Source organism: Dendropsophus ebraccatus, chromosome 2 (assembly GCF_027789765.1).
Source record: "Dendropsophus ebraccatus isolate aDenEbr1 chromosome 2, aDenEbr1.pat, whole genome shotgun sequence".
Lineage (NCBI taxonomy): Eukaryota > Metazoa > Chordata > Amphibia > Anura > Hylidae > Dendropsophus > Dendropsophus ebraccatus.
The window spans coordinates 208,978,677-209,006,332 of NC_091455.1; the positions used below are offsets into that span (position 1 = coordinate 208,978,677).

The 27,656-nt window shown below is 40.9% G+C and overlaps 1 protein-coding gene across 4 annotated transcripts in view; it reads left to right on the forward strand.

The window, feature by feature from the left end:
* The window catches only part of THSD7A (thrombospondin type 1 domain containing 7A), a 270,999-nt gene that overhangs the window by 84,295 nt on the left and 159,048 nt on the right, over positions 1 to 27,656 (forward strand). For all 4 annotated transcript variants that reach the window (XM_069959351.1, XM_069959350.1, XM_069959349.1 and 1 more), the window contains one exon: positions 1,958 to 2,446. In XM_069959351.1, the coding sequence (XP_069815452.1) occupies positions 2,308 to 2,446 (139 nt within the window). In that variant the 5' untranslated portion in view covers positions 1,958 to 2,307. The remainder of the gene's footprint in view (positions 1 to 1,957; positions 2,447 to 27,656) is intronic.

Below are 27,656 nucleotides of genomic sequence, written 5' to 3' on the forward strand. Positions count from 1 at the left end.
TATAACTTTCAAAATCTAAATCAACAGTAGATGGGAAATAAAGCAAGTTTGCAATATACATTTATAATTTTTTTTGTTTTCATGTTGTAAAACAAAGCTGAACTTAACAGAAATCCAGGTCAAGTATCCTGAAGCAGCTATATAACAGCTCTACTTACTATATCCAGGTCCAGTCTCCTGAAGGCAGCTATATAACAGCTATACTTACTATATCCAGGTCCAGTCTCCTGAAGGCAGCTATATAACAGCTATACTTACTGTATACAGGTCCAGTCTCCTGAAGGCTGCTATATAACAGCTATAATTACTGTATACAGGTCCAGTCTCCTGAAGGCAGCTATATAACAGCTATACCCACTGTATCCAGGTCCAGTCTCCTGAAGGCAGCTATATAACAGCTATACTTACTATATCCAGGTCCAGTCTCCTAAAGGCAGCTATATAACAGCTATACTTACTGCATCCAGGTCCAGTCTCCAGAAGGCTGCTGTATAACAGCTATACTTACTGTATATGGGTCCAGTCTCCTGAAGGCAGCTATATAACAGCTATACTTACTGTATCCAGGTCCAGTCTCCTGAAGGCAGCTATATAACAGCTATACTTACTGTATCCAGGTCCAGTCTCCTGAAGGCTGATATATAACAGCTATACTTACTGTATCCAGGTCCAGTCTTCTGAAGCAGCTATATAACAGCTATACTTACTGTATCCAGGTCCAGTCTCCTGAAGGCGGCTATATAAGAGTGATACTCACTGTATCCAGGTCCAGTCTCCTGAAGGCAGCTATATAACAGCTATACTTACTATATCCAGGTCCAGTCTCCTGAAGGCAGCTATATAACAGCTATACTTACTGTATCCAGGTCCAGTCTCCTGAAGGCTGCTATATAACAGCTATACTTACTGTATCCAGGTCCATTCTCCTGAAGGCAGCTATATAACAGCTATACTTACTGTATCCAGGTCCAGTCTCCTGAAGGCTGCTATATAACAGCTATACTTACTGTATCCAGGTCCAGTCTCCTGAAGGCTGCTATATAACAGCTATACTTACTGTATTCAGGTCCAGTCTCCTGAAGGCAGCTATATAACTGCTATACTTACTGTATCCAGCTCCAGTCTCCTGAAGGCAGCTATATAACAGCTATACTTACTATATCCAGGTCCAGTCTCCTGAAGGCAGCTATATAACAGCTATACTTACTGTATCCAGGTCCATTCTCCTGAAGGCAGCTATATAACAGCTATACTTACTGTATCCAGGTCCAGTCTCCTGAAGGCAGCTATATAACAGCTATACTTACTGTATCCAGGTCCAGTCTCCTGAAGGCAGCTATATAACAGCTATACTTACTGTATCCAGGTCCAGTCAGTTATTATTATTATTATTATTATTGTTGTTATTATTTTCTTGTGCTATTATGTTACTATTATTACAATGCTGATTGTTTATGTTATTTTGTATTTAGTGTATTTGTATTCATGTATTTTATTGTTGTTGTTCTTCTATTATTATTACTATTATTATTTTTATAGTTGTTGTTATTATTATTCTCATGTGGTATTATGTTACCATTATTACAATGAGGATTGTTTATGTTATTTTTTATTAATCTGTTTGTATTTATGCATTCTATTGTTTGTTTGTATTATTAATAATAATAATAATAATTATTATTATTATTATTGATACATCCTCTTGGCGATAACTTCCTGTCACCCGGTGACTGCACATTCCTTGCCCATCTGTATAATGACATGACATGACTTAATCCGTGGCCCCCAGTGCTGCTCTGCTCATGCAGCTTCCAGTGATTCCATTTCCAGCATTGTTTTACTGGAGAGGCATCTGGGCTCCCGCAGTCAGATGGAAGTCAGGTTGCTCGCTTGCTTGTGTTGTTTCTTCCACCCTCTCTCAGAATTTCCTCTCTTTTTTCTCTTTCCTTTTCTCCAGCTGGTATAATTTATTCCTGCAACCTCCCAGACCAAGATAACCTGTTCAGTCAGCTGGAGCCCCCTGCGGACAGCTGTCTCCCTTTTAGCTGATGGAAAACTGCCACTAGCCAGTGAATGGAAGGAGGATGTAGCAGAGCCTGACAATCCCCACAGAAGCCTCAGCATCAGCACTAGCTCTATGCTGCTCTATTGTTCCTTGGTGTTAAATGGTTTTTTCCTGCACAATAGCTGGAGAGGGCTCGCTGCTCCCCGGGCTGACACAATAAAGGACAACTGAGGGCGAAACACATCTCAAGTGGAGCTCTCCCCATTGTGTTCCAGCCGCACATCCGCCTTTTCCGAAAGGCAATGGGTCTGCCGGGGAGATGCTCCTCACCCTTCCCTAATTCCCGCTGTGGAGTGATTGTGCTTATCCTGCTGGTGGCTTTATGGCGAGCGGATTCCCAGAGCGAGCACGACAGCAAAAGTATATATGTATGGAAGACAGGTGAGTCCATCCCCGAGCCGGGTCTTATTGTGTCTTCTCTACATGTGGAGGTCTGGCTGGGGGTTACGCGGCGGATGGTGGGTCATATAGGATGACCTGGCGGGGAAGGAAGGGGAAGTTTTTTTATCAATGGAATTGGTTGAATCTTACACCTATCTATCTCCTATCTATCTATCTATCTATCTATCTATCTATCTATCTATCTATCTCCTATCTATCTATCTTATATCACTTCCCTTCTATCCATCAATTCAATCAACTATGTACCTGTGTTGTGTCTGCCTGCGACATGTCATACGTCCATGTCATATATATCCATTTATCTGTATTCTATCTATAAACCTGTGCCATGTATCTCTTATTCTATCTATCTATCTATCTATCTATCTATCTATCTATCTATCTATCTATCTGTTATATCACCTACCTTCTGTCTGTCTATTCAACTCTGTACCTGTGTTGTCTTTCTGAGATCTACCGTTTATGTATTCTATCTATATACCTGTGCCATCTATCTATCTATCTATCTATCTATCTATCTATCTATCTATCTATCATCCATCATCCATCCGGTCAGTCTACTCCACCCTTCTATACGCTACTGTTTGTATGGTCCACGTGCATTGTCTATAGGGGTACTAGGTGTTTCGGGGTGACTATGATAGGACTGCTGGTTATTGCTCTATATTATACTATGATGCACTTTGTGTCGACTTCAGTCCTGGACCCCGATGGTCACTATAGCCGCAGAATGAAACTTTCCGTCTGTCCTGATTTCCTCTGTGACCGCAGTGACAAGTTTGCATTTCTCGGTGACATCCATCCATCCTGGAGATCATTCCACAGTGTGACAGACACAAGAGTAGGCAGACGCCCGGTCCCCAGGCCTGGCATTGTGCACAGAGATGTTTTACAGTGGTCGTGTGCTTGTAATCCAATGACCATTATTGTAGGCTTGATTGGCTTTGTATAAGAGAGGTTCATGGAGCGTGCGATGGATCATAGTGGGTGGCACTGCCATGGGTCAGACTCCAAATCACAAAAACCATGCCTAGTCATTGCAATCATAATACTGGTTAATGGACTGTATTATAGTGTGTGATATATCAGGTAGGGATAACATACTGTAGGTTAGAATACAAGCCAACTTCCTTTGGCATGGTGCCGCGTGGGCAGATCCACTTACAATGACACAGATACTCTACATTTATCCAGATGTTCAATGAAAAGATTAAAAGGGGGGGGGGGGAGGAGGAGGGTGTGAATCCAACCCAAGGGCACAACAGCTCCCTGCCCTCCTGATGCCAGGGCAAGTGTGGTACTGGGCCATCCTTTGTGTCATGTGGGTTGAGGAGGGGACGAGGGGGACGTGTTTTCATTGGTTTCAATAGACGCTTAATTAGCGCTGTTTGCACACAATGGGAGAAATTTGCATAAAAGGCTCCGACAAAGTGGCTGGAATACAAATAATGGCGATTATAACGGTGGCAGACTGGTCCGGATATGGGTTAATGGACATAAGGGGCCGTGTTAAATATTCTCCTGCTGTCACTGAAAGAGAGCGTTGGCAGTGAAGGGGTGTCCGCTGCAACTGTTGCAATTAGTATGTTGAGAAATGTGAAACGTTGTTGCCAAACATGATTCTCAATTAAAATTAGGATTTCTTTTAGTAACTGAAGGGCGGCAGCGGTTACAGACGGAAGGTGGAGAAATGGAATTTGATTTGATGGAACGGTTTATGGTGCAGAGATGGGATACATTGTTGCCAAATATAATTCAAACATGAAACAAGTTTGACCCTGAATGTATTCGTACGGTGTCAGATGTAGCAGAGCATAGGCATGAACAATACAGACTCGACTCTGCTACATCCGTGTTTGGGATATTAAAGAATGTTTAAAGTCAGTGCTATGTTTAACCCCATGGCCATGCTCTTACTGTTCCCCTGCACAAAGCCGCCCTGATCAGCTCGGAGCACAGAGTATATGCGGCACAGACTGCTAAGCCCCTGTAAATTGGGTTAGCTTTCCATCTCGCTGATAGCACAGCTTATCACCATAATGGAAGGTACTCATTCTTTGATTTGTCTTAGCGGAGCCTTTGCCTCCAGGGTTTGTGCTTGGTGTAGACCCGGTTGATGTGAATGTGATTATGAAATGGATCTGGGAATTACGCCACTGTTCCAAACGGGACAGATCTGTGCACTGAACAAGTGTTCTCTATGGTCAAAGGGTATATGGGTGTTATATATGTGTTATATTATAATGTTAATCAGCTTGTGAGGCCGGTCAGATGGTCAGAGCCTGAGGACTAGAAGCTAAGGGGATGCACATGGCCCCTCGCCAGCCAATGAATTCATCACAGCTCAGCATTGATTCCTTTTACCTTATTGCTTCCTCCTCCATCCACATCTTTTTTTATTGGATGGGTAACTGCTAGAGATTCATGGTTCCATGATATTGGGTGCAAATATTGCACTTCTTTCCATCACACCTAAGCACACCTAACCCCATACTGCACTAATACATAGGAGACCTGGCTGCACATGGTTATGGGCTTCTTCTTACAGTGCACATACGTGCCAGCATTTATATAGACAGCATTGAGCTAATACTCATACAAATCCCTACAGCCCAAACTGGGACCATTAGCAAATATGGTAGCACCAGCCTACTGACTAATAGACTAGTAGTTCTCTCTGGTCTTCGAGATAAGTAGATGTTGGAGTCCTTAAGATGGTGGAGGCCTCAGCCTTATGTGCCTACTTGTAATCCTTCCCTAGTTAAGTCTCTCATATGTGTTATGTTACATTCTATATTTGGTGAGTCTATGTTCTATGTGAAATCCTGACTAGTCATGGCCTATAGTGTCATGTCCACTATCCACAAGATCGCACCCCCTAACACTTTGTTGATTGTAAAGTGACATCACTGTTGGATCCTGACCTCATTTGTGATGTCATCTTGTTCTTGTACACCAGTTATTGGATATTGGATAAGAGGAAAGGGCTTATCAAGCTGGTTGTCCATTTGGGATGGGTTCCTTCTCACTGATCTGGTGTCCATATTATGCAGATCACCAAGAAAACCAACACAACATTACATCTACTGTCTATGCCTTGCTTTCTAACCCACCCAATAAATGGCCACCTACCCTGCTAGTCTGGGATGGTCATATCTGTATCAGGATAAGGTTGGACTCAAAGATTCCAACAACACTAATAATGTCGAATCCAGTATAGAAACCTTTCCATCAAATCCGTCTATGGCCGAGTCCCATTCATCAGCCGCTTCTCTAATTTTGGCCCCAAACCTAATCTTAACGTCCGCCATTGATTATAGGGCGTCAACCATTCACACTTCCTAAACCTGATTGACCTTTGTCTGCTCCGGGGGATTCATGGCTTTCCTTTTTCCAATGGAGGCTATTGTGTATAACAAGGAATGGCACGTAAAAGCTAAACCTTATTATATCTGGGTCGTGCTCCCCGTCTGCCGGTCAGTATCCCCAAACACCAGATTATCTCTTCATATAGAAATCCCTATAAGAAACAAAAAGTCATACGTGCCGGTCAGGTTTTCTGCCTGAATCTTGTTTCCCATAGGGTACAATTGCTGTGATATAGTAGTGGGCAACCATATGTCAGCATAGCCTTTGCTTTATATATTACGATGCCACAATGACAAGCTCATGGGATAAAAGGGACAACAGCTAGAAACCTTACATGATCAGCAATATTGTAGTTATTGTAAGTCACAGAGGACCAACATGACCATCTATAATATCAGTTGCAAGGTACATCTATTATAAGGAATATCTACTATAAGGATTATCTATAATAGGGTACATCTACTATAAGGAATATCTACTATAGGGTACATCTACTATAAGGTACATCTACTATAAGGAATATCTACTATAAGGTACATCTACTATAAGAAATATCTACTATAAGGTACATCTGCTATAAGGATCATCTATAATAGGGTACATCTACTATAAGGAATATCTACTATAGGGTACATCTACTATAAGGAATATCTACTACAGGGTACATCTACTATAAGGAATATCTACTACAGGGTACATCTACTATAAGGAATATCTACTACAGGGTACATCTACTATAAGGTACATCTACTATAGGGTACATCTACTATAGGGTACATCTACTATAAGGTACATCTACTATAAGAAATATCTACTATAAGGTACATCTGCTATAAGGATCATCTATAATAGGGTACATCTACTATAAGGAATATCTACTATAGGGTACATCTACTATAAGGAATATCTACTATAGGGTACATCTACTATAAGGAATATCTACTATAGGGTACATCTACTATAAGGTACATCTACTATAGGGTACTACTATAAGGTACATTTACTACAGGGTATATCTACTATAAGGATCATCTGTATTAGGGTACATCTACTATAAGGTACATCTACTCTAGGGTTAATCTACTATATCCACTACATGGTACTGTACATCTACAACATCTACTATATGGTACAACTACTATAAGGTATATCTACTATAGGGTACCTCTACTACATGGTACAACTACCATATCTATTACATGGTACATCTGCAACATCTACTATAGGGTACATCTACTACATGGTACAACTACTATATCAACAACATGGTTTATCTTCAATGTCTACAACTATTACATGGTGCATCTATACATCTACCACGTCTTACATCTACAGCATCCCTTACATGGCACATTTACTTCTTTCTTTCTGTCTCTATTTATTGTTGCTTTAATCCTATATCCTCAAAGATGTAACAACACATTAGGCTCTGCTACATCACTATGTTTCACTAATGAGACCTCTTATATTGTGGGTTTATTATATTTGACATTGTGCCCAGGTCCAAGTCCAAGGGTCTGACAACTCAACCTGACAAATGAGTCCCCTCTTCCTATATATCTTTATTATTACAATGTGTATACACAGAGATTGATATAGAAAGGCATTGTCCTCTAATAAGACACAGAGCATCTGGGCTATAAAGCCATTTGTCAGTGTCTCATAGTCCCTGTGGAGGACGAGGCGACCCTCTGGAGCCCCATGCATGTGTTTCTGAGGCCGGTGCACTTTGTCCTCGTGTAAGTAAAGGGGTCAGGGCAGCACTCGGCACGGCCGCCCGGGAAGAATAGCCTTTGTATCAACGCAGGTCAAGGCGCATTCGATTCATTCACTTAATGTTCTTGTTCATTTGCAAAATCTGCAAGCTGAGTGCATCATCATTTTTCACTCATAACTGAAAGGAGTTGTCCACTTTTCTATGACCGTGTCTTTAAAGTACAGACCCCCCTTATGTGAAGCGGATAGAAGCCATGGGGTCTGCTGTCCAAGGTGCTGAAAGGTTTATGCAAATGGCTCCATACAAAGGCCCTATGGAGCTGTGTAGGCAGATGGTGAAATGCTGATGTGCCCTCATACATATGGATAAGAAGGGTACATGGTATAGATGCCTCCCCGCCTCCTGTGGCTAGGGTCCATCAGATAGATACTGTATATGTAGGATTCACTAGTAGTGAATGATTGATTTACTATTGTGCAGCTGATAGGCCACAGATTGGGAACCTGTGCCCCTCCAGATGTTACAAAATTTCCCTTCCCATCATGCCTGGACAGCCAAAGCTATGGCTTTTTTCTATAGTTGTATTGGTGAAGGTTCCCCATCCCATATGATATCCATTTCATATTATGGGGGAAATTGTCCTGTCTACTGTCCAAGGTGTTGAAAAGTTTATGGAAACAAATCCATATGAAAGGACTGCAGAGCTCTGCTACACCCCAGGTTACCATTACATGATACTACATCTCCAGACTGAATGTGCTGCCCAAGTGTTGACCTCAGGAAACATATCGTGAGATAGAGAATCTACGGGGGTTCATAGATGCAGTTACAGTCCACAAGATGGGCATTTAGAGACCCCCAGACTCCTTCTTCAAAGTGCTGACTTCCTAATTAGTGTTGAGCCAACCTTTAAAAATGTCTGAGTCCGGCAACCTTCACCAAACCTGAACGTTCGACGTCTGATTCCTCATGACTGCAGAAGTTGGATAACGCCCCATGACACAATCCATGTTTTCCAGGCAGTCTTTGGGCTACATCCACCTTCTCCACAGAGCAGGCAGATAGCGGGATTCAAAAATAGATTGTTCTGCTTCATACAAAGTAAGACGAAGGCCACTTCGCTCATTTGTATTCCTAATCCATCTGCCTGCTGTCTAAGGGGCTGATAGTTTCATAACACCTTATCTAGCTCTGCTACATCACAGGTTAAAGAGACACTGTCACTAGGTTTATGCTGTCCTATCTAAAGGTAGCATAAACTAGAGATAGAAAAGCTGAGCAGAATGATGGATGACTTACATTGTTCTTGTAGCTGATTCTGAGATATCCTCCTGAATAACAAGGACAATAAGTAGTCCTCTCCATTATGTGCATGTGCTCAGTAGTCCTGGATATTCATGAACACTAGCACACTCTGCCCACCAGTATTTATGTCATTAGTTTATGTTGCTCTCATTTAAAGGGGTTCTCCAGTGCTACAAAAACATGGCCACTTTCTTTTAGAGATAGCCCCACTCTTGTCTCCAGCTTGGGCGGGGTTTTGCTTCTTAGTTCTATTGAAAGGAATGGAGCTTAATTGCAAACCACACCTGAACTGGAGACAAGAGTCGTGTTGTCTCTAAAAGAAAGTGGCCATGTTTTTGTAGCACTGCATAACCCCTTTAAGGCAGCATAAACCTAGTGATAGATTCCCCTTAATATCACAATAGACCTTCATATTGATGGTGGTCCCCAAGTGTTGACCTCAGAAAACATATTGCATAGTATTACATGGAGAATTTATAAGGCTTCATAGATTCTATACATATCAGCTGAAGCAGGATCCATGATATGGCCATTTGGGGAGCCCCTTAGTTTTATGGGACAACTATAAGAGCTTGTCCTTTCTGCTGTCCAAGGTGCTGAAATAGTTATGCGCTTGGATCCATATAAATGTCCCTGGAGCTCTAGGGTTATTTTATGTCACAAGACACCTTAAGGTAGAGTGTGGTCCCAAGTATTGACCCAAGTACTAGAGTAGACCAGCTTTGACACATGATTTTATGTTACTCTGCTTGGAGTTGTTTCTGCTTTATGTCTCTATATATATGTTACTTGACTCTTGACTGGTGTATTGTATTCTGTCAGGGGTTTTGATAGCATGGAGGAACTATCTCGTTGGCTCCTTTATTTTAGCAATGTGTGGTGGCCCCTCCACCAGAGCTGTCAGGGTGCCCACGCCATTGACATCCGCCCAGTATCTGTGATTATAGATTTTTCTAGTCCATTTATAAATTAAATTGAACTTCTGTAATCAAAACGCCTAATGGCCTCTGGACAATAATTTACAGATATTGCGCCCTGTGCTCCGCAACCAACCTTTGACTTGTCTTTATTACATGGAGTGACATGAGGACTGTGGAGACTGCTAAAACTTTATTCTTAACTTATGACTCTGGACTGCAGCTTGTCAGCCTTCAGGTCAATGATCTGATGACAGTAGGATTGCCGGAGCACTAAAATGACTTTTTTTATATATATATTTTTACATTAAAATTATGGAACCAAAATTATATTCTATTATAGACAATCATTGGCACCCTATATGTTACTGGCTAGTCACATGTGCAGTGTGCTATTAAAATCACTATATAAATTCATGCACTCAATGGTTCTAAAAAAGGGTTAGTTACAGGGCCATAAGAAGTGATCCCATCATAGGCTGCTAAGGGTGCAATCCCATATTACTGCTGCCTTATGGGATCATGGCTGAACACATGGCCAGTTAATTGTAGTCATCGGCCAAGGTATGTTGGTCAGTATTAACCCACATGTGGTAGCAACAACATGAGAACATCCCATCCCATTTGGCAAACTATTTGTACCCCCCTCTTGAACAGTATATTTGCAACCAGCAGGTCAGATATGAAAGGTCATTGCATTCTTGCTTCCATTCTTTAATGACCTGATAATTGAGAAGAGCAACCATTCTGTGCACCATTTTTCAGCACCTTGGACAGGTCATTATTGCCTACCTTCCTTTGCACAGGAGGGAAGATGACGGGCAACATCTTAGGGGGGGGGGGGGGGGTTGGGCTCTCTATCTAGTCCCTTTTGAGCTCTGTTGGTGCCATTGTATAGAGGGTCTCCCACCATGAGGGTCAATTTACATCTACATTGTTGCATCCCTTGTGGCACATTGGTTTACCTCTGTCTATGGAAGTCAGGGTCCCAGGAATCAAGTATTGTGCAAATTTGAGGAATGATTGAGAGGTGGAGCATGACACATGGATTCTCTTTTTAGCTGTCTTTGAACCCAATTTCGTACATTGTCCCAGTTTTGCCTTGAGCATTCCTTTAAGAAATAAATAAATTGGATGACACTCCATGCAGCAAACATTCCATATCCCAAGTCCCTTTGTACTGTCCAGGTGTTATTTCTATGGGAACAAGCACTGCTGGCCATAGTGCGAACTGTCAGCCCCAGGCTAAAAAAATGTTTTTTTGCCAATTTCTGAGTGCAAAAACCACCCAGCCTCAGTGTCATTCAATGGAAGCCAGGGAACTATACAGAGATGTCACATCTTTCCATGTAGTTTCTTACTAAATATTATATTAAAGTCAATTGGAGATTCAAGGCTTGGCCCCTCTGTGCTTTCCAGCACTGCACAAATCCATGGATTACTCCTTAAGAAGATGAGTAGGGATGTGCAGTTAAAGTGTTTCACAATTTGTACGGTATAAATGGCCACTCCCTGTCAACGGGATATGATCAATGGGGGTCAGACCATTGAACCCATCTTGATTCATTGAAAAGAGGTGCAGTGTCCCCTGGAGTGGACTGGCTAGCACTCTATTCTATGGGCCTTCCAAGCATTGCCAAGTGCTTCTGAACATAGGCATAGTGGTTGGACCCCACCTCTCATTTTATTACCTATCCTATGAATAAGCAATGACATTTTGAGATGCTAATACTACTTTATGTTTTCATGTTGATGGAAAGATTGTCTAGTTTATAATACCATCATTTGGCATGAAGGGACTCTTTGGAGGGCCCAGTACGCCTGGTCATTACTTGAGCAACACATTAATGTCAATAGACACCATGTAATACTTCATTTTTCCTCTAGAGATGCTACAGGTGAACTAAACACGTGCTTTCAGGTTTCAGGTTGGCTAGTGATCCAAGCAGCAGCTTATTCTGGGGGAAATTTTCCAAAGTGGAGAACTGTTGAAGCTGGTGATAACCATTGAATTACCTTTTCTTGGGGTTAAAAGACAATTGATTGTCTACGGACGAGACGAGACACCATATAGCAAATAAGGGGGGTTGACCTGTCCATTTATCCCTGTAGTAAAGTTGACATAAGTTTTGTTCTTGGAGTTGCACAGGATCGAAGCTGTTGAAGGTGCCACTGAACCTTGGCACTTGGCACAAAAATACAACAAGACCATCAAAGGCACATAGCGGGTGTGTGACCCTCGTGAATATTTTGCATTGGGGCCCAGGAACGTCAAGTGACGCCCCTGAAGTTGCAAGCAATTGCAAGTCAACAAGTTGAATGCTCACAGCTCCCCCTTCAACAATGCAGATAAAAGCAGACGAGACATCCCAGCCCATTATTCCGAGAGTCTCTTGTCCTGTAATTACGTTACTGTTGATGTCACCGTCTTTGAAGTGAGTCCTGTTACCCTCTCCATCTCCCTGACAACCTATTTCTGAAGAACATCTCCAAGCGTGTTGCATTTTGCAGACAATATTGTTTCGCAGGGAACAATTCTACCGTCGGAGGATTTCTCTCCGATTTAATCAAGAAGGTCACTTAAATGACTTTGGTTTAAAGACTTTTTTTTTGCCGGAATCCGTCATTATTAATGTACGAGCTACCTGCTGACCGCAGCACAACAGGAGTAAGTGAAATCCGGGGTAATGAGGCACATGGTGGAACGCCCCAAAGGGAAACACAGTGTTAACCATGTTATACACAGTTGAACGTTTGCTCTGTCGTTGCTTCTAATCTTTCTTTTCCAACCATGGATCTTGAGGAAGTTGAGTTCAAGGTGTTGTCTCATGAAGCCTATGCTTGTCCATGTACCATATAGAGGGGTTTCCCTTCTTGGGACCTTATCTATAAGCTCTGTGACAACGGAGAGAAAATATCTGGCTAGGCTTGTGCAATGTGCTGAGGGTTTTGACAATTTTAGCCGATCACTGATTGCTATATGTAAGTTGTCTTTTGTATTATTAGAAAATATAACCGATTATCAACATTTTTGTAATTTACTTTATTATCCTATACTGGTCCCATCTGTGTGTAAATACATGTTAAACAGACACCCCCCCCCCCCCCGCCCCACCTCAATCCTAAAGTGCCAGCTGTGCACGGGCAGTAGCAGAGCTGCACTGTCCCTCACTGGCAGTGATTCACTGTAGCTCTAAATGGCCTTACTACATGCTGTATCTAATGCCTGAGACTGAGATCATTGAATACAACATTGGCTACAGCTATTTAGAACTAGACTGAGAGCATCGGGGATAGCTAAGGGCAACTAATTCCCTCCTACTGTCTGTACACAGTTGAGTACGGCCAGTAACAGACTGTTAAGCATCTGCTTGCCACCTACACAGAAGAGGCCAAAATAGGGTATTAAAATAAATTTTTAAAAAAATGCTTATAATCAGCTATATTTTTTAATAAAAAAAAAAAAACATTAAAAAAAAAACATTTTAGAAAGGTGGTATCATCACAACTAGAAATTTTGTTTCTGTCTCTCTCTCTGTTGTTGGAGGACTAGGTAAGTGGGTGGGTACTATGTAATACTTACCTAATGTCTCCTGTGATGGTGCTGCTGGAAAGTGAACACTTCATTCTTCAGTAGATTGGAAAAAGGATTGTAAAAATAGATAGCCCTGCACTCGGCTGCTTCTGTGGCTCGCATAGAGAATGAATAGATGGGCGGTGTGCATGCGTGGGCTGCCACTCCATTCTAATGGGAGACTGGGAGGCCCAGTTGTTGAGATCACAGGGGGCTCAACAGTTGAACGACCTGCGATCAGCTAGGTTACTCAGATGCCCCTTTAAAGAGAACTCATCCTTCAATATAAAAGTGACCCCTTTAAGAAAAATAATACTTACCTGATCCCTGCCATTTCCGATATATTTGGGGGTCTGCACCACAGCTGAACATGAACCTGTATAGGAAATAATTCTTTGTACATGCAGTATGTAAACAAAGAGAATTACACTATACAGGTTCCTGGGTGGGTCAAGACAGTGGTGTAAAAGCTGTCAGTATGAAGACCACCATGGATCACCTGAGTGGTGGGTGCCAGGTAAGTATAACTAATTGTGATGCAGAAGTCTTCCCTCAAAGCCGAAACAGCATTTCCGCCATTTCCCATAGAAACCTTAGAATGTTCAGAATTCTTTATCTCACCAATACTCCTATAAAGCCAGAATATGTTAAATCCTTCTGCTTCGATGCGATTCTCCCCACGAGTCTGTGGACATTACAGGAAGACGTCCTTGTTATAGCTCTATAGATGGAAATTGCCGGAAATGTCCATTACCTTCTCCTCTATTATCTGGCCGCGCAGTTGGTAAAAGTAGGAAAATACATCTTGATTATTTGTACATTTTGGCTTCTCCGCAACTGTGAGCGGCTAAATAGAGCCTTAAATATTAATGTTCCTCCACTAGAATCTATTCTTACAGCTGAAGGGAAGGTCTGACGCTGCACTTTTCTCTGGCTCGGTGCGGGATCAGCTGCTTTGTTCTCTGTGTAGATGGAGCTTGTACCGATGTAACGACTAATGCTAAAAATGTGACTGCCCCCCCCCCCCCCACACACACACACCCGAAACAATAAAAACACCCATTTATTTACAACAAACCTTAATCTTGTAACAATAATGAGATTTGTATTTTACCTAAATGAAGGTGTCTCTCCCTCTCTCCCAGCGGGAAGTCCCAGAAAAGCCTCGATCACCATTTTCCTACACAATGAAATCCAACCAACCAGCAGCAGGTAACCAGGTCACATGTCTATACCCCACAGGGATGGCCTCACAAAGCTATCGTTTGTGCGGCCCTGACAGTCAAATAGTCGTGGCTTTTAAAGGCATTGTAAGCGAGTGCAGACCTCACTGATGGGTGCTCGCTTGTGTCCTTACACAGCCCCGTCTTAGGCCATGCAAAAGGACATTATGGTAACACAGGAGATTCACATTCAATGTGGATTTTGGCACGTGTGGCATATCTGCCATAGATTTGTATAGGGGTTATCCCCGTAGTGATTCAGTCAGTCTAATTTTGTTGTATAAGTAACATGACGCTGATTTCTTTCTATGTTGATGCCAAGAAATTATACACTGCATGTGACGGGGGGACCATAACCTTATATATGTGCACAGTATACCGGATATATCGAATACATGTGAATGGGCACTAATGTGACTTTACAATGGTCTACATATCTGTAAATTATCTATCTATCTATCTATCTATCTATCTATCTATCTATCTCCTATCTATCTATTTATCTATCTATCTCCTATCTATCTATCTATCTATCTATCTATCTATCTATCTATCTATCTATCTCCTATCTATCTATCTATCTCCTATCTATCTATTTATCTATCTATCTATCTCCTATCTATTATCTATCTCCTATCTATCTATCTATCTCCTATCTATCTATCTATCTATCTATCTATCTCCTATCTATCTATCTATCTATCTATCTATCTATCTCCTATCTATCTATCTATCTCCTATCTATCTATCTATCTATCTATCTATCTCCTATCTATCTATCTATCTATCTATCTATCTATTATCTATCTATCTATCTATCTATCTATCTATCTATCTCCTATCTATCTATCTATCTATCTATCTATCTATCTATCTATCTCCTATCTATTATCTATCTCCTATCTATCTATCTATCTATCTATCTATCTATCTATCTATTATCTATCTATCTATCTATCTATCTATCTATCTATCTATCTCCTATCTATCTATCTATCTATCTATCTATCTATCTATCTCCTATCTATCTATCTATCTATCTATCTATCTATCTATCTCCTATCTATCTATCTATCTATCTATCTCCTATCTATCTATCTATCTATCTTCTATCTATCTATCTTTCTATCTATCTATCTATCTATCTATCTATCTTCTATCTATCTATCTATCTATCTATCTATCTATCTATCTTCTATCTATCTCCTATCTATCTATCTATCTATCTATCTATCTATCTATCTATCTATCTTCTATCTATCTCCTATCTATCTATCTATCTATCTATTATCTATCTATCTATCTATCTATCTATCTATCTCCTATCTATCTATCTATCTATCTATCTATCTATCTATCTCCTATCTATTTATCTATCTATCTATCTATCTATCTATCTATCTATCTATCTATCTATCTATCTATCTCCTATCTATCTATCTATCTATCTATCTCCTATCTATCTATCTCCTATCTATCTATCTATCTATCTATCTATCTATCTATCTATCTATCTCCTATCTATCTATCTATCTCCTATCTATCTATCTATCTATCTATCTATCTATCTATCTATCTATCTCCTATCTATCTATCTATCTATCTATCTATCTATCTATCTCCTATCTATCTATCTATCTCCTATCTATCTATCTATCTATCTATCTATCTATCTATCTATCTCCTATCTATCTATCTATCTATCTATCTATCTATTATCTATCTATCTATCTATCTATCTATCTATCTATCTATCTATCTCCTATCTATATATCTATCTATCTATCTATCTATCTATCTATCTATCTATCTATCTATCTCCTATCTATTATCTATCTCCTATCTATCTATCTATCTATCTATCTATCTATCTATTATCTATCTATCTATCTATCTATCTCCTATCTATCTATCTATCTATCTATCTATCTATCTATCTATCTCCTATCTATCTATCTATCTATCTATCTATCTATCTCCTATCTATCTATCTATCTATCTATCTATCTCCTATCTATCTATCTATCTATCTTCTATCTATCTATCTTTCTATCTATCTATCTATCTATCTATCTTCTATCTATCTATCTATCTATCTATCTATCTTCTATCTATCTCCTATCTATCTATCTATCTATCTATCTATCTATCTATCTATCTATCTATCTTCTATCTATCTCCTATCTATCTATCTATCTATCTATCTATCTATCTATCTATCTATTATCTATCTATCTATCTATCTATCTATCTATCTATCTCCTATCTATCTATCTATCTATCTATCTATCTCCTATCTATTTATCTATCTATCTATCTATCTATCTATCTATCTATCTCCTATCTATCTATCTATCTATCTATCTATCTATCTATCTATCTATCTCCTATCTATCTATCTCCTATCTATCTATCTATCTATCTATCTATCTATCTATCTATCTATCTCCTATCTATCTATCTATCTATCTATCTATCTATCTATCTCCTATCTATCTATCTATCTATCTTCTATCTATCTCCTATCTATCTATCTATCTATCTATCTATCTATCTATCTATTATCTATCTATCTATCTATCTATCTATCTATCTATCTATCTATCTTTCTATCTCCTATCTATCTATCTATCTATCTATCTATCTACATTATGGAGACCCATATCCCCCCTGTGCAGTATGTAGCGGACCCCGCTGTGCAGGAGATAGAGGTTTAGCACGTGTTGCTATGGTTTATATATTGCAATGGTGGTCACCTAGACATGAAGTGAAGCGGTTGCTAAGCAACATGAACTAACAGGCTATGAGGAAAGGGTCGGGGGAGGAACAGCCATCCATTGTGTATACAGTACACAGCTATACTGCAGATATAGGGGGAGATTTAGCAAACATGGTGTAAAGTAAAACTAGCTCAGTTGCCCCTAGCAACCAATCAGATTCCACCTTTCATTCCTCACAGACTCTTTGGAAAATGAAAGGTGGAATCTGATTGGTTGCTAGGGGCAACTGAGCCAGATTCACTTTACACCATGTTTGATAAATCTCCCCCATAGGGTTTCCTAGAGACTACTCAGGCAGTAACTTATGCAGAAGCTTCTTATCTCATCAGCCGGAGCATCAATCACCTTAGCCTTATCCTGTGTTATTTCCCGTATTTGTGTTTCCTCCGACCCCTGGGCCTTGTAGTTCACAGATTAGATATGGAAATAATTCACCTCACCAGTGATGAGTCCATGTACAGTATACAGCTGCTATAGCTTTATACTACATACTTTATACTGCAGGTAAATAGCAGATGTGCAAATCTGTCTATGGCTAATTGTAGAGTGAGAGGAGGACTCAGGGGTGCAGCGGTCAGAACTCCCCTCAGTACCCTCAGCCCCAGAGGTGAGGTATGATAGTCACCAGGTGCTCAGTGATTCAGACCATGGCTATCAGCCTTAACATGAATCTGTCACCCCCGAGCCACCGAGCTGCCGGCATAGTTCAATAAATCATTCAGAATATAACTTTGTTTCCAGTGTTTGTTATTTTTTATTACATACAAAAAGGCTTTGATTTGGGCCATGACTAGTGTCAAATAGGTGGAGCCTTGCACTGCTACACCTCACTGTGCTGTATGCCTGCCCCTCTGAATAATTAGGGCGGAGCACAGCACAGTGAGGTGTAGAGCTGCTGGGGCCCAGGAATGATAGGCCCCGCCTCCTGGACTCTATTCATGGCCTGAATTAAAGCTTTTTTTTTGTATGTTTTTAAAAACAACAATACTGGCAGCAGAGGTCTAGTGTGAATGCTGCTATTCATATCTATGCAGCCCGGTAGGCAGTCGGGGGGTGACAGATCCATTTTAATGTAACCAGTAGGATACGCTGAACATGCATGTAATATATAACCTCCTCATACATACATATAGATATCTGTCTAATAGATCTATATAATATAAAAGTCTACATACAATCATACAATAGATGTCTATGTTGTCTATCTTGGCAGATACTGTATGTGACACATAAATATAACAGTAATATATATATATATATATATATATATATATATATATATATATATATATATATACATACAGTGGTGCTTTGGATTACGAGCATAATTCGTTCCGGGACCGTGCTTGTAATCCAAATCCACTCTTAAACCAAAGCAAATTTTCCCATAAGAAATCACTAATATGCAGACAATTGGTTCCACAACCCAAAAATAATGATTTATTATTCTGAATGACAGGTAAAACAAATGAAACAAAGATTTAGAAACAGCAGAATCTGTGATGATATAAGTTACTGTACAGTATAGCAGCATGTGGTATATAATGTATAGTAACTGTATAACCCTGATAACACAGCAGCAGCTGGATATGTGATATATAAGTTACTGTACAGTATAGCAGCATGTGGTATATAATGTATAGTAACAGTATAACCCTGATAACACAGCAGCAGCAGAATATGTGATATTATAAGTTACTGTACAGTATAGCAATCAGCATGTGGTATATAATGTATAGTAACTGTATAACCCTGATAACACAGCAGCTGGATATGTGATATATAAGTTACTGTACAGTATAGCAGCATGTGGTGTATAATGTATAGTAACTGCATAACCCTGATAACACAGCAGCTGGATATGTGATATATACGTTACTGTACAGTATAGCAGCATGTGGTGTATAATGTATAGTAACTGTATAACCCTGATAACACAGCAGCTGGATATGTGATATATAAGTTACTGTACAGTATAGCAGCATGTGGTGTATAATGTATAGTAACTGTATAACCCTGATAACACAGCAGCTGGATATGTGATATATAAGTTACTGTACAGTATAGCAATCAGCATGTGGTATATAATGTATAGTAACTGCATAACCCTGATAACACAGCAGCTGGATATGTGATATATAAGTTACTGTACAGTATAGCAATCAGCATGTGGTATATAATGTATAGTAACTGCATAACCCTGATAACACAGCAGCAGCTGGATATGTGATATATAAGTTACTGTACAGTATAGCAGCATGTGGTGTATAATATATAGTAACTGTATAACCTTGATAACACAGCAGCTGGATATGTGATATATAAGTTACTGTACAGTATAGCAATCAGCATGTGGTGTATAATGTATAGTAACTGTATAACCCTGATAACACAACAGCTGGATATGTGATATATAAGTTACTGTACAGTATAGCAATCTGCATGTGGTATATAATGTATAGTAACTGTATAACCCTGATAACACAGCAGCTGGATATGTGATATATAAGTTACTGTACAGTATAGCAATCAGCATGTGGTGTATAATGTATAGTAACTGTATAACCCTGATAACACAGCAGCTGGATATGTGATATATAAGTTTACTGTACAGTATAGCAGCATGTGGTGTATAATGTATAGTAACTGTATAACCCTGATAACACAGCAGCTGGATATGTGATATATAAGTTACTGTACAGTATAGCAGCATGTGGTATATAATGTATAGTAACTGTATAACCCTGATAACACTGCAGCAGCTGGATATGTGATATATAAGTTACTGTACAGTATAGCAGCATGTGGTATATAATGTATAGTAACTGTATAACCCTGATAACACAGCAGGAGCTTGAAGATACAGGATGGAGCTGCAGATCCCCATAATGCAGTAGTGTAGTACAACAGGCTAGAATAGAGAAGCAGGGCTGCTGTCAGAGGTCTGTGTGATAGTGATAGTAGAGAGATAGATAGATACGGCACAATGTATTTTCCTCCATATACTCCAGAGCTATACATTTTCCTCTCTAGGACAGGACCCGCTCTCAGTAACTTTCGCTCTGGGTTGTGTGATGTAACATTTGCGGCTTTATGTTGCTCCTCTTGGCAGGGATGTCTATGTGCATCTGCCTATTAATGTCAATTAAATGGTGAAACCAAGATCTATGCGGCTCTGATGATCCCGCTGCAGCCATTAGGATAGAAGATACAAACTTTGATTGAAGCTTCATCCGGCAGAACTATCACTTGGGAACTTCCAGAGAATTTCTCGTCTCCTCTATGTGCGGCAACAATACAGCGTTTATTGTAAATTCTCATTGGGAAATCATCTGGATAATTCCACTGAGATCACAAATAAAATGCTGACTGGGATTGCAACAAGCTGCTTAAAGCAACAGAGCGGAGACTGGTGATAACTCTCCTATGTGCAGTCTTCACAGGCTTATGGATAGTGTCGAAAACTAGTATCCACCACTTCCCGCTATTAGACTGAATGGCTTCATTGGACAGATGGAACAGAAGTGATCACATAGTATATGTAAAACACCCAGATCACTCATGGGGAAAGTAACAACACAAAATTACCCTAAAGGGAAAAAAAAATCAAATCAACTGGTGTCAGAAAGTTATATAGGTTTGTAATTTACTTCTATTTAAAAATCTCCAGTCTTCCAATACTTATCAGCTGCTGTATGTCCTGCAGGAAGTGGTGTATTCTCTCCAGTCTGACAGTGCTCTCTGCTGCCACCTCTGTCCATGTCAGGAACTGCCCAGAGCAGGACAGGTTTTCTATGGAGATTTGCTGCTGTTCTGGACAGTTCCTGACATGGACAGAGGTGGCAGCAGAGAGCACCGCTCTGGATTTTTTCCCCCTAGAGTACCCCTTTAACTTTTTATAGTTTAAAAAGAGACACCTTTAGGCTTAAAAACTTACTGATCCTGACTTATCTATGGTGGGCTTTCTCCATAGAATTGAATAGAGAGGCAGTATGCATGCCCACCCGCTGTTGTATTAATCCAGGATAAATTATTGGTAGGGGTCAAAGAGACCAGACTCTGGATAGGTCATGAAAGTTCTATGAAGGACTATTTCATATGGGTCGGGGGCACATACTATTTCATATGGGTTGGGGGCACATACTATTTCATATGGATCGGGGGGCACATACTATTTCATATGGGTCGGGGGCACATACGATTTCATACAGTTTGGGGGGGCACATACGATTTCATACAGTTTGGGGGGGCACATACTATTTCATACAGTTTGGGGGGGCACATACGATTTCATACAGTTTGGGGGGGCACATACTATTTCATACAGTTTGGGGGGGCACATACTATTTCATACAGTTTGGGGGGGCACATACTATTTCATACAGTTTGGGAGGGCACATACTATTTCATACAGTTTGGGGGGGCACATACGATTTCATACAGTTTGGGGGGGCACATACTATTTCATACAGTTTTGGGGGGGCATACTATTTCTCATTGCAATGTACAACCACAGGCGGCATCCCGGGCTGAGCTCTGCTATATCTGTATTCCAGGCAGCCTGTCGGAGATGTATGTATTTCTGGGCCTATGTTTTTGCTGCCCTGATTAGTCCGCTGGCTCACATAATAGGGATAATTGCGTGTCGCGATGTAATCTGCCATTCTCCTGTGAACGTGCAGCTCATTACCCGCAGACCGCCGTACAGTCGGAGGCTTTCTACAAATTTTGCAAATGAAGCTTCTAGAATAAGCAGAGAAACGAGAAAATCAGCCCATTAATCTCACTCCAGCCGCCGTTTAGGAATTTCCGCCTCGTCTTCCCTCCACTTCACTGAACTTAATTCTTCATGTTGTCTCAGGGTTCTCTGGGTTATTGGGGAAAAGTCAGTGGGGGTGTACGTAGTCTGCACTGGCGCAGTCATCAGCCTCCTCCTCCGCACTATTCCATACTGACCCAACGGGGGGAATTACCAACTGTTTAATAATAATAATAATAATAATAATAATAATAATAATAATACTTTTTTTTTACACTCTCCAATTTTTAAAAGTATTTTTAAATGTGGGCGGGGCCTCTTGGAGGGGTGTGGCCAGCATCTTTTTAACTGACATGGTAGAAATTTTAGCGCCTGACCAAAATTCTTGAAATATATTAAACGTTTTCAGGAATAAACTGCACCAAAATGATTAAGATGTCAATCTTACTAAATGTCTGGACTGTCTGTCCTCGCTAAGCTGACTTAGGGTACTATTACACGGAACGATAATCAGCCGAATTGGCCCTATCCGGACGATTATTGTATCGTGTAATAAATACAAAGATCAGCCGTTCATCGTTTACATTGGCCGATCGTTGATATAGGTTTGGACCTATAATTGTCGGCCACCAACCGCGCACCGCTACGTGTAATATAGGTGCGCGGCCAGCGGCTGACGATTAGCAAAGTAAATACATTACCCATGGTCCAGGGCTCCTCCTGGGCTGTGCTTCTCCCTTGCAGTGCGCGGGACCCGGGGAGAAGCAGATCGCAAGAGGAGCCCTGCAGCATGGATAGGTAATGTATGCCAGTTTAGCAAGGACTGCAAGGCCATTGGTAATGATGTCCACGCAGCCCTTGTTAAACGATTATCGGGCCGTGTAATAGGCCCAGTAAACGAGCTCTGATCTAGCAGATCGGCGCTCGTTTACAGTTAAAATCGGGCCCCCATCAGCCCATGTAATACCACCCTTACTCAGTTCTGCTACATCTACATTTTTACTAGAAGCTATTTGCTCTTAAAGGGGAACTATCAGCATGTTAGAATCTAACCTGCTGATATGTCCCTATTGGGCACAGGGCGCCAAGGATGACGGTATGTCTCTTATCTTCCTCTGCGCTGTTCCCGTGTAGTTAGCAGTGTAATCCTCGGTCCGGAGCACCTTAAGGAGCACTGCCCAGCTCGGCATGATGGGGGCGGGACAGGGGTCAAGGATTACACTGCTAACTGCACGGAAATGGCGCCCCCTTTAATAATTTTTCATTTGCAATTTATTATTTCTGTATGGTTATTGCCAATTCTATTTCTGGGAATACAAAGAGGCTGCAGCATCCCGAGTCTGTAGCTCTAGGGGGCGCTGCGGCTTCTCTGTCTCTTCAAAATAAATGTTTCATTGGGAAGATTAGATCCTCCGTAGTCTACTACCCTCTCAGTAGGATGGATGATAATGATCCGCAAGGCATCCAGGGAGGGGGATGTGAATGACTGACGTGGTGCGGCTTCCTGCAGAGGAGACACCATAGACTCATTGATATTCACTGTATATAACTGTGTATTAATCTATGGACTCTTTTCTGTCCATTAAATGGGTACTCCCTTTTCTTTTAAAACAGCTGGTGTCAGAAAGTTATACATATTTGTAATTTACTTCTATTTAAAAAATCCAGTTTTCCTGAACTTATGAGCTGCCGTATGTCCAGTCTGACACAGTGCTCTCTGCTGCCACCTCTGTCCATGTCAGGAACTGTCCAGAGCAGGAGAGGTTTTCTATAGGGATTTACTACTGCCCTGAGCAGTTCCTGACAACTTTATTGATTGATTAAAAAAGATTGGATTTTAGTTTGCCGGAGCTCCCCTTTAACTCCCATTCATTGCAGCCGCCACGTTCTGCAGTAAAGTCTACAAATATATGTTAGATTGCAGCTTCGCAGTGAAGACTGACACATACTGTAGAAGTATGGGGATGGGAGGCTTGTAGTAGTAGATTTATATGAGAATTAGAGTCTATGGAAACCTTGGTGACAACTATAGACAAACATTAGGTCAACTCTGTTGTATTTATTCCCCGTATATCAGCACATGCCTGGATGACAATCTATATACTGGTAGCAGTCCATGAGGAATAAGGTGTCATAATCCATTATACAACCCAACTGGGCACGGTAATCACTGCCATTAGTGGTTGTCACTCAGTTAGCTTAAAGCAGGCCAAATTAAGGCCACGTCTCCATGTATTATTAACAGGTTTCTCTTCCCAGGACATAGTAGTTTTGATGGAACTTACTTTTAAAGGAAATGTATCCTCAAAACCTGACATTATTTCCCCCTATTGTGTTTTATTGTTAGATTTGTATATCATGGTTTGATGCTTTGTTGTGTAGACTGGGACAGCAGAGTCATGTCGCCATTTGAAGACGCAGTCAGCAGAATCATTTCATTATCAATAAGGGGTAGGATCCCAGCCTACATCCTATCCAAAGAATAGGAGATAACTGTATGATCATGGGGGTTCTGACTTCTGGGATCCCGGTGATATTGAGAATGGGACCCTAATTTTCCCAATGGAATGGAATTGTGGGAACACATGCTCTACTGCTCTAGTCATGGTCTAATGGAGCTTCGTAGATAGTCGAGTGCTATACTGTGTTTAGAAGATTAGTGCTATAGGCTAGAGTACCCCTTTAACGATGGCTCTATTGTACTGTTAAATATCATCCATAAGGGTCATGCTCTATGCAGCATAGTGCTGAGCGGCCAATCAACAAGCTTTGAGGCTATGAATATACATAACGCCTTTCCACAGCCTTTGCCCATTTAGGGTAAATTATACTTACCGTCCTGGGCTCCCCGTGTGCACAAGAGGCACCACCACAGCCACTGATTGACTGGGCGAAAACTGTAGGAGTCTGTACTCAGAAGCTGGTGTCCTGCCTCAGCTGCTGATTGTCTGATTGCAGCTGAAGGAGAATATGATGGAAGATGCTACTGGAAACCCAGGACAGTAAGTATAACCTTCCCAGCAGAGCACAGTTTCACCACCAGAGGTTAACCTATCCCCCTGGGGGCCAGACTGTCACTTTCTGAGGTTTTCTGGTGAACCAGACACCCTGTCCTCTGCTGAACAGGGAGGTCTGTATTAAACCTCTAAAAGTAGAGTAGTAAGCACGCAAGTATTTTAGTGCTCGCTGAACAGTATTATGTGGGGGAGGGGCATACATGACTTTTTGGACTGGTATTAGTCTATTGTTGAGAAAGCTAGACACAGAGGGGGACATTTTACTATTGTTGCGCACATTTCCCCGTTCTCCCTGGTGCACGCCTGCTGTATCCCCCACTCGGCAAGGCAAGGCGGAAAGGAAGCGTGGCCTCCTACCGTGCCTGATTAATCATGATTTACATCTGCTCGCCTGGAAGCAGGTGTAGATTTGTTGCATAGAGCCTTCACAGGGCGGGGGCCTCTTAGTAAATATGGCCGGGAAAAAGGGGGTGGTGCTTTATTTAAGGTGGGCATACTCATCCGCTGGTCTTCATAAATGTCCCCCAGGGTGTTAACTTTGATAACCTGAACTTTGCATATAGGTGCTGGTACTCAACAGGTGCTATTGTGCTGTTTACGACTGTCTTCCTGTCTACACAGGAAGAAAGGGCGGGTCCTCAGTAGGACCGCCCCCGAGGAACTTTTTAAAAAAAAAGAAAAGAAAAAAATACACAACAAACATACTAATTATTTTTTACAGAAGTATCCAAATATAAAGTTAATGATGTGACATATTCTTTTGAATTCCTATAATGCATAATAATAATAATAATAATAAAAATACTACTACTACTACTACTACTACTACTAATAATAATAATAATAATAATAATATATGAATAATAATAAAAAACATAAGATAATATAATAAATAAATTGGAGTCTCTGTACATAGAGTATTATTTATTTTATTTTTTTCGCCTATGATTCTTTATGACATTGAGTCGGGTACTTGACACCATCAGCATTAATCTATGATATGAGACAATCATCATGTATTGTCCCAGGATTATTATCACATTGAGCGTTTCCGGTGAAATACGGCTTTTTATATTGAGCGATCTTCTCCCTCCATCCCCGTAGCTTTTCCCTTGTTTCTTCTTTCTCAAGCTTAATGGCGTGACCCCTTGTTACAGGAGATATTTGCCGCTCGGAGAGGCGCCTCTACCGCGGCTTATTTATGGATGAATCCCCTTATTGCTTTCTCATTGTGGCATTTCGGAATAAATAAATGAGGATGCGCTGGGGATTTTACATAGACAGCGCTCAAACCATTGAACTTAAAAAAAATAAATGTACAATTTAGTAGAGGTTTTCCTTTCCCAATTATAGAGATCCAGGCCCCAACGGATCAGCCGGAGGGTCAGCAGCACTTTCTGGAGTCCCTGAAACAGCGCCATTCATAAAATGTGTCTTCATCTGGTACTGCAGCTTAACCTATTCAAGCGAAGGACAAAAGTGTGGCTGGGATATGCAGAAAAAACGTATAACGTATAAACACAGCCTGAGGAGTGTATAACAACTGTATATCCGTATCACATAGGGACAGCAGCAGTAGTGTACAGATAGAGAGTGGTGAGGGGTTTGGGAGCTGTCAGAAGGACTTTGATAGGCGGTGATGTCTTCCTGTAGTTCACAGTATGTCATGTGACCCAGTACAGACCGCTTACTCTGACACATTAAACACTGTGATTTTCTGTGGGTCACACTGGTGATCCCATGACCCAGTTACAGTAAGCAAACATGGATGCAGCTGAGCTGGAATGGAACAGATGGTTCTGTAGGATTAGTGGTGGTAAATGTGCATGATATGAAGGGGGGGGGGGACCTGCAAAAAGGCTACAACTTAATAGAAAGCATAACCATAACCTTTACGTTCTCTGATTCTAGGGTTACCTAATAGTTGGCACCCACCAGTAATGGCTTATCCAGTGATTATATAAATGGAAGGTTACATGTATTTAGCAATCTGTTTGAGATGTTCTATACTTTGTAATATAACCATTTACCATTTGGATTTACCATTTTCCTAAGACTGGTGATAAATGTGTGAATGACCCATGTGAATGACCTCTAAGTATTCAGTCTCCCTTAAAGGAGAAGTCCGGCAAATTTTTTATTAAAATATTTTATTGCCCCCCAAAAGTTACACAAATCCCCAATATACACTTATTACGGGAAATGCTTATAAAATGGTTTTTTTTCCCTGCACTTACTACTGCATCAAGGCTTCACTTCCTAAATAACATGGTGATGTCACTTCCTGGATAACATGGTGATGTCACTTCCTGGATAACATGGTGATGTCACTTCCTGTCACAGAGCTGTGCGGGCTGTGGCTGCTGGAGAGGATGATGGCAGGGAGATGCTCAGTGTCCCTCCAGTGCCCTGTGTCCCTCAGTGTCCCCCTGCCATCATCCTCTCCAGCAGCCACAGCCTGCACAGCTCTGGGAGTCGGGTCGTGACATCACCATGTTATCCAGGAAGTGACATCACCATGTTATCCA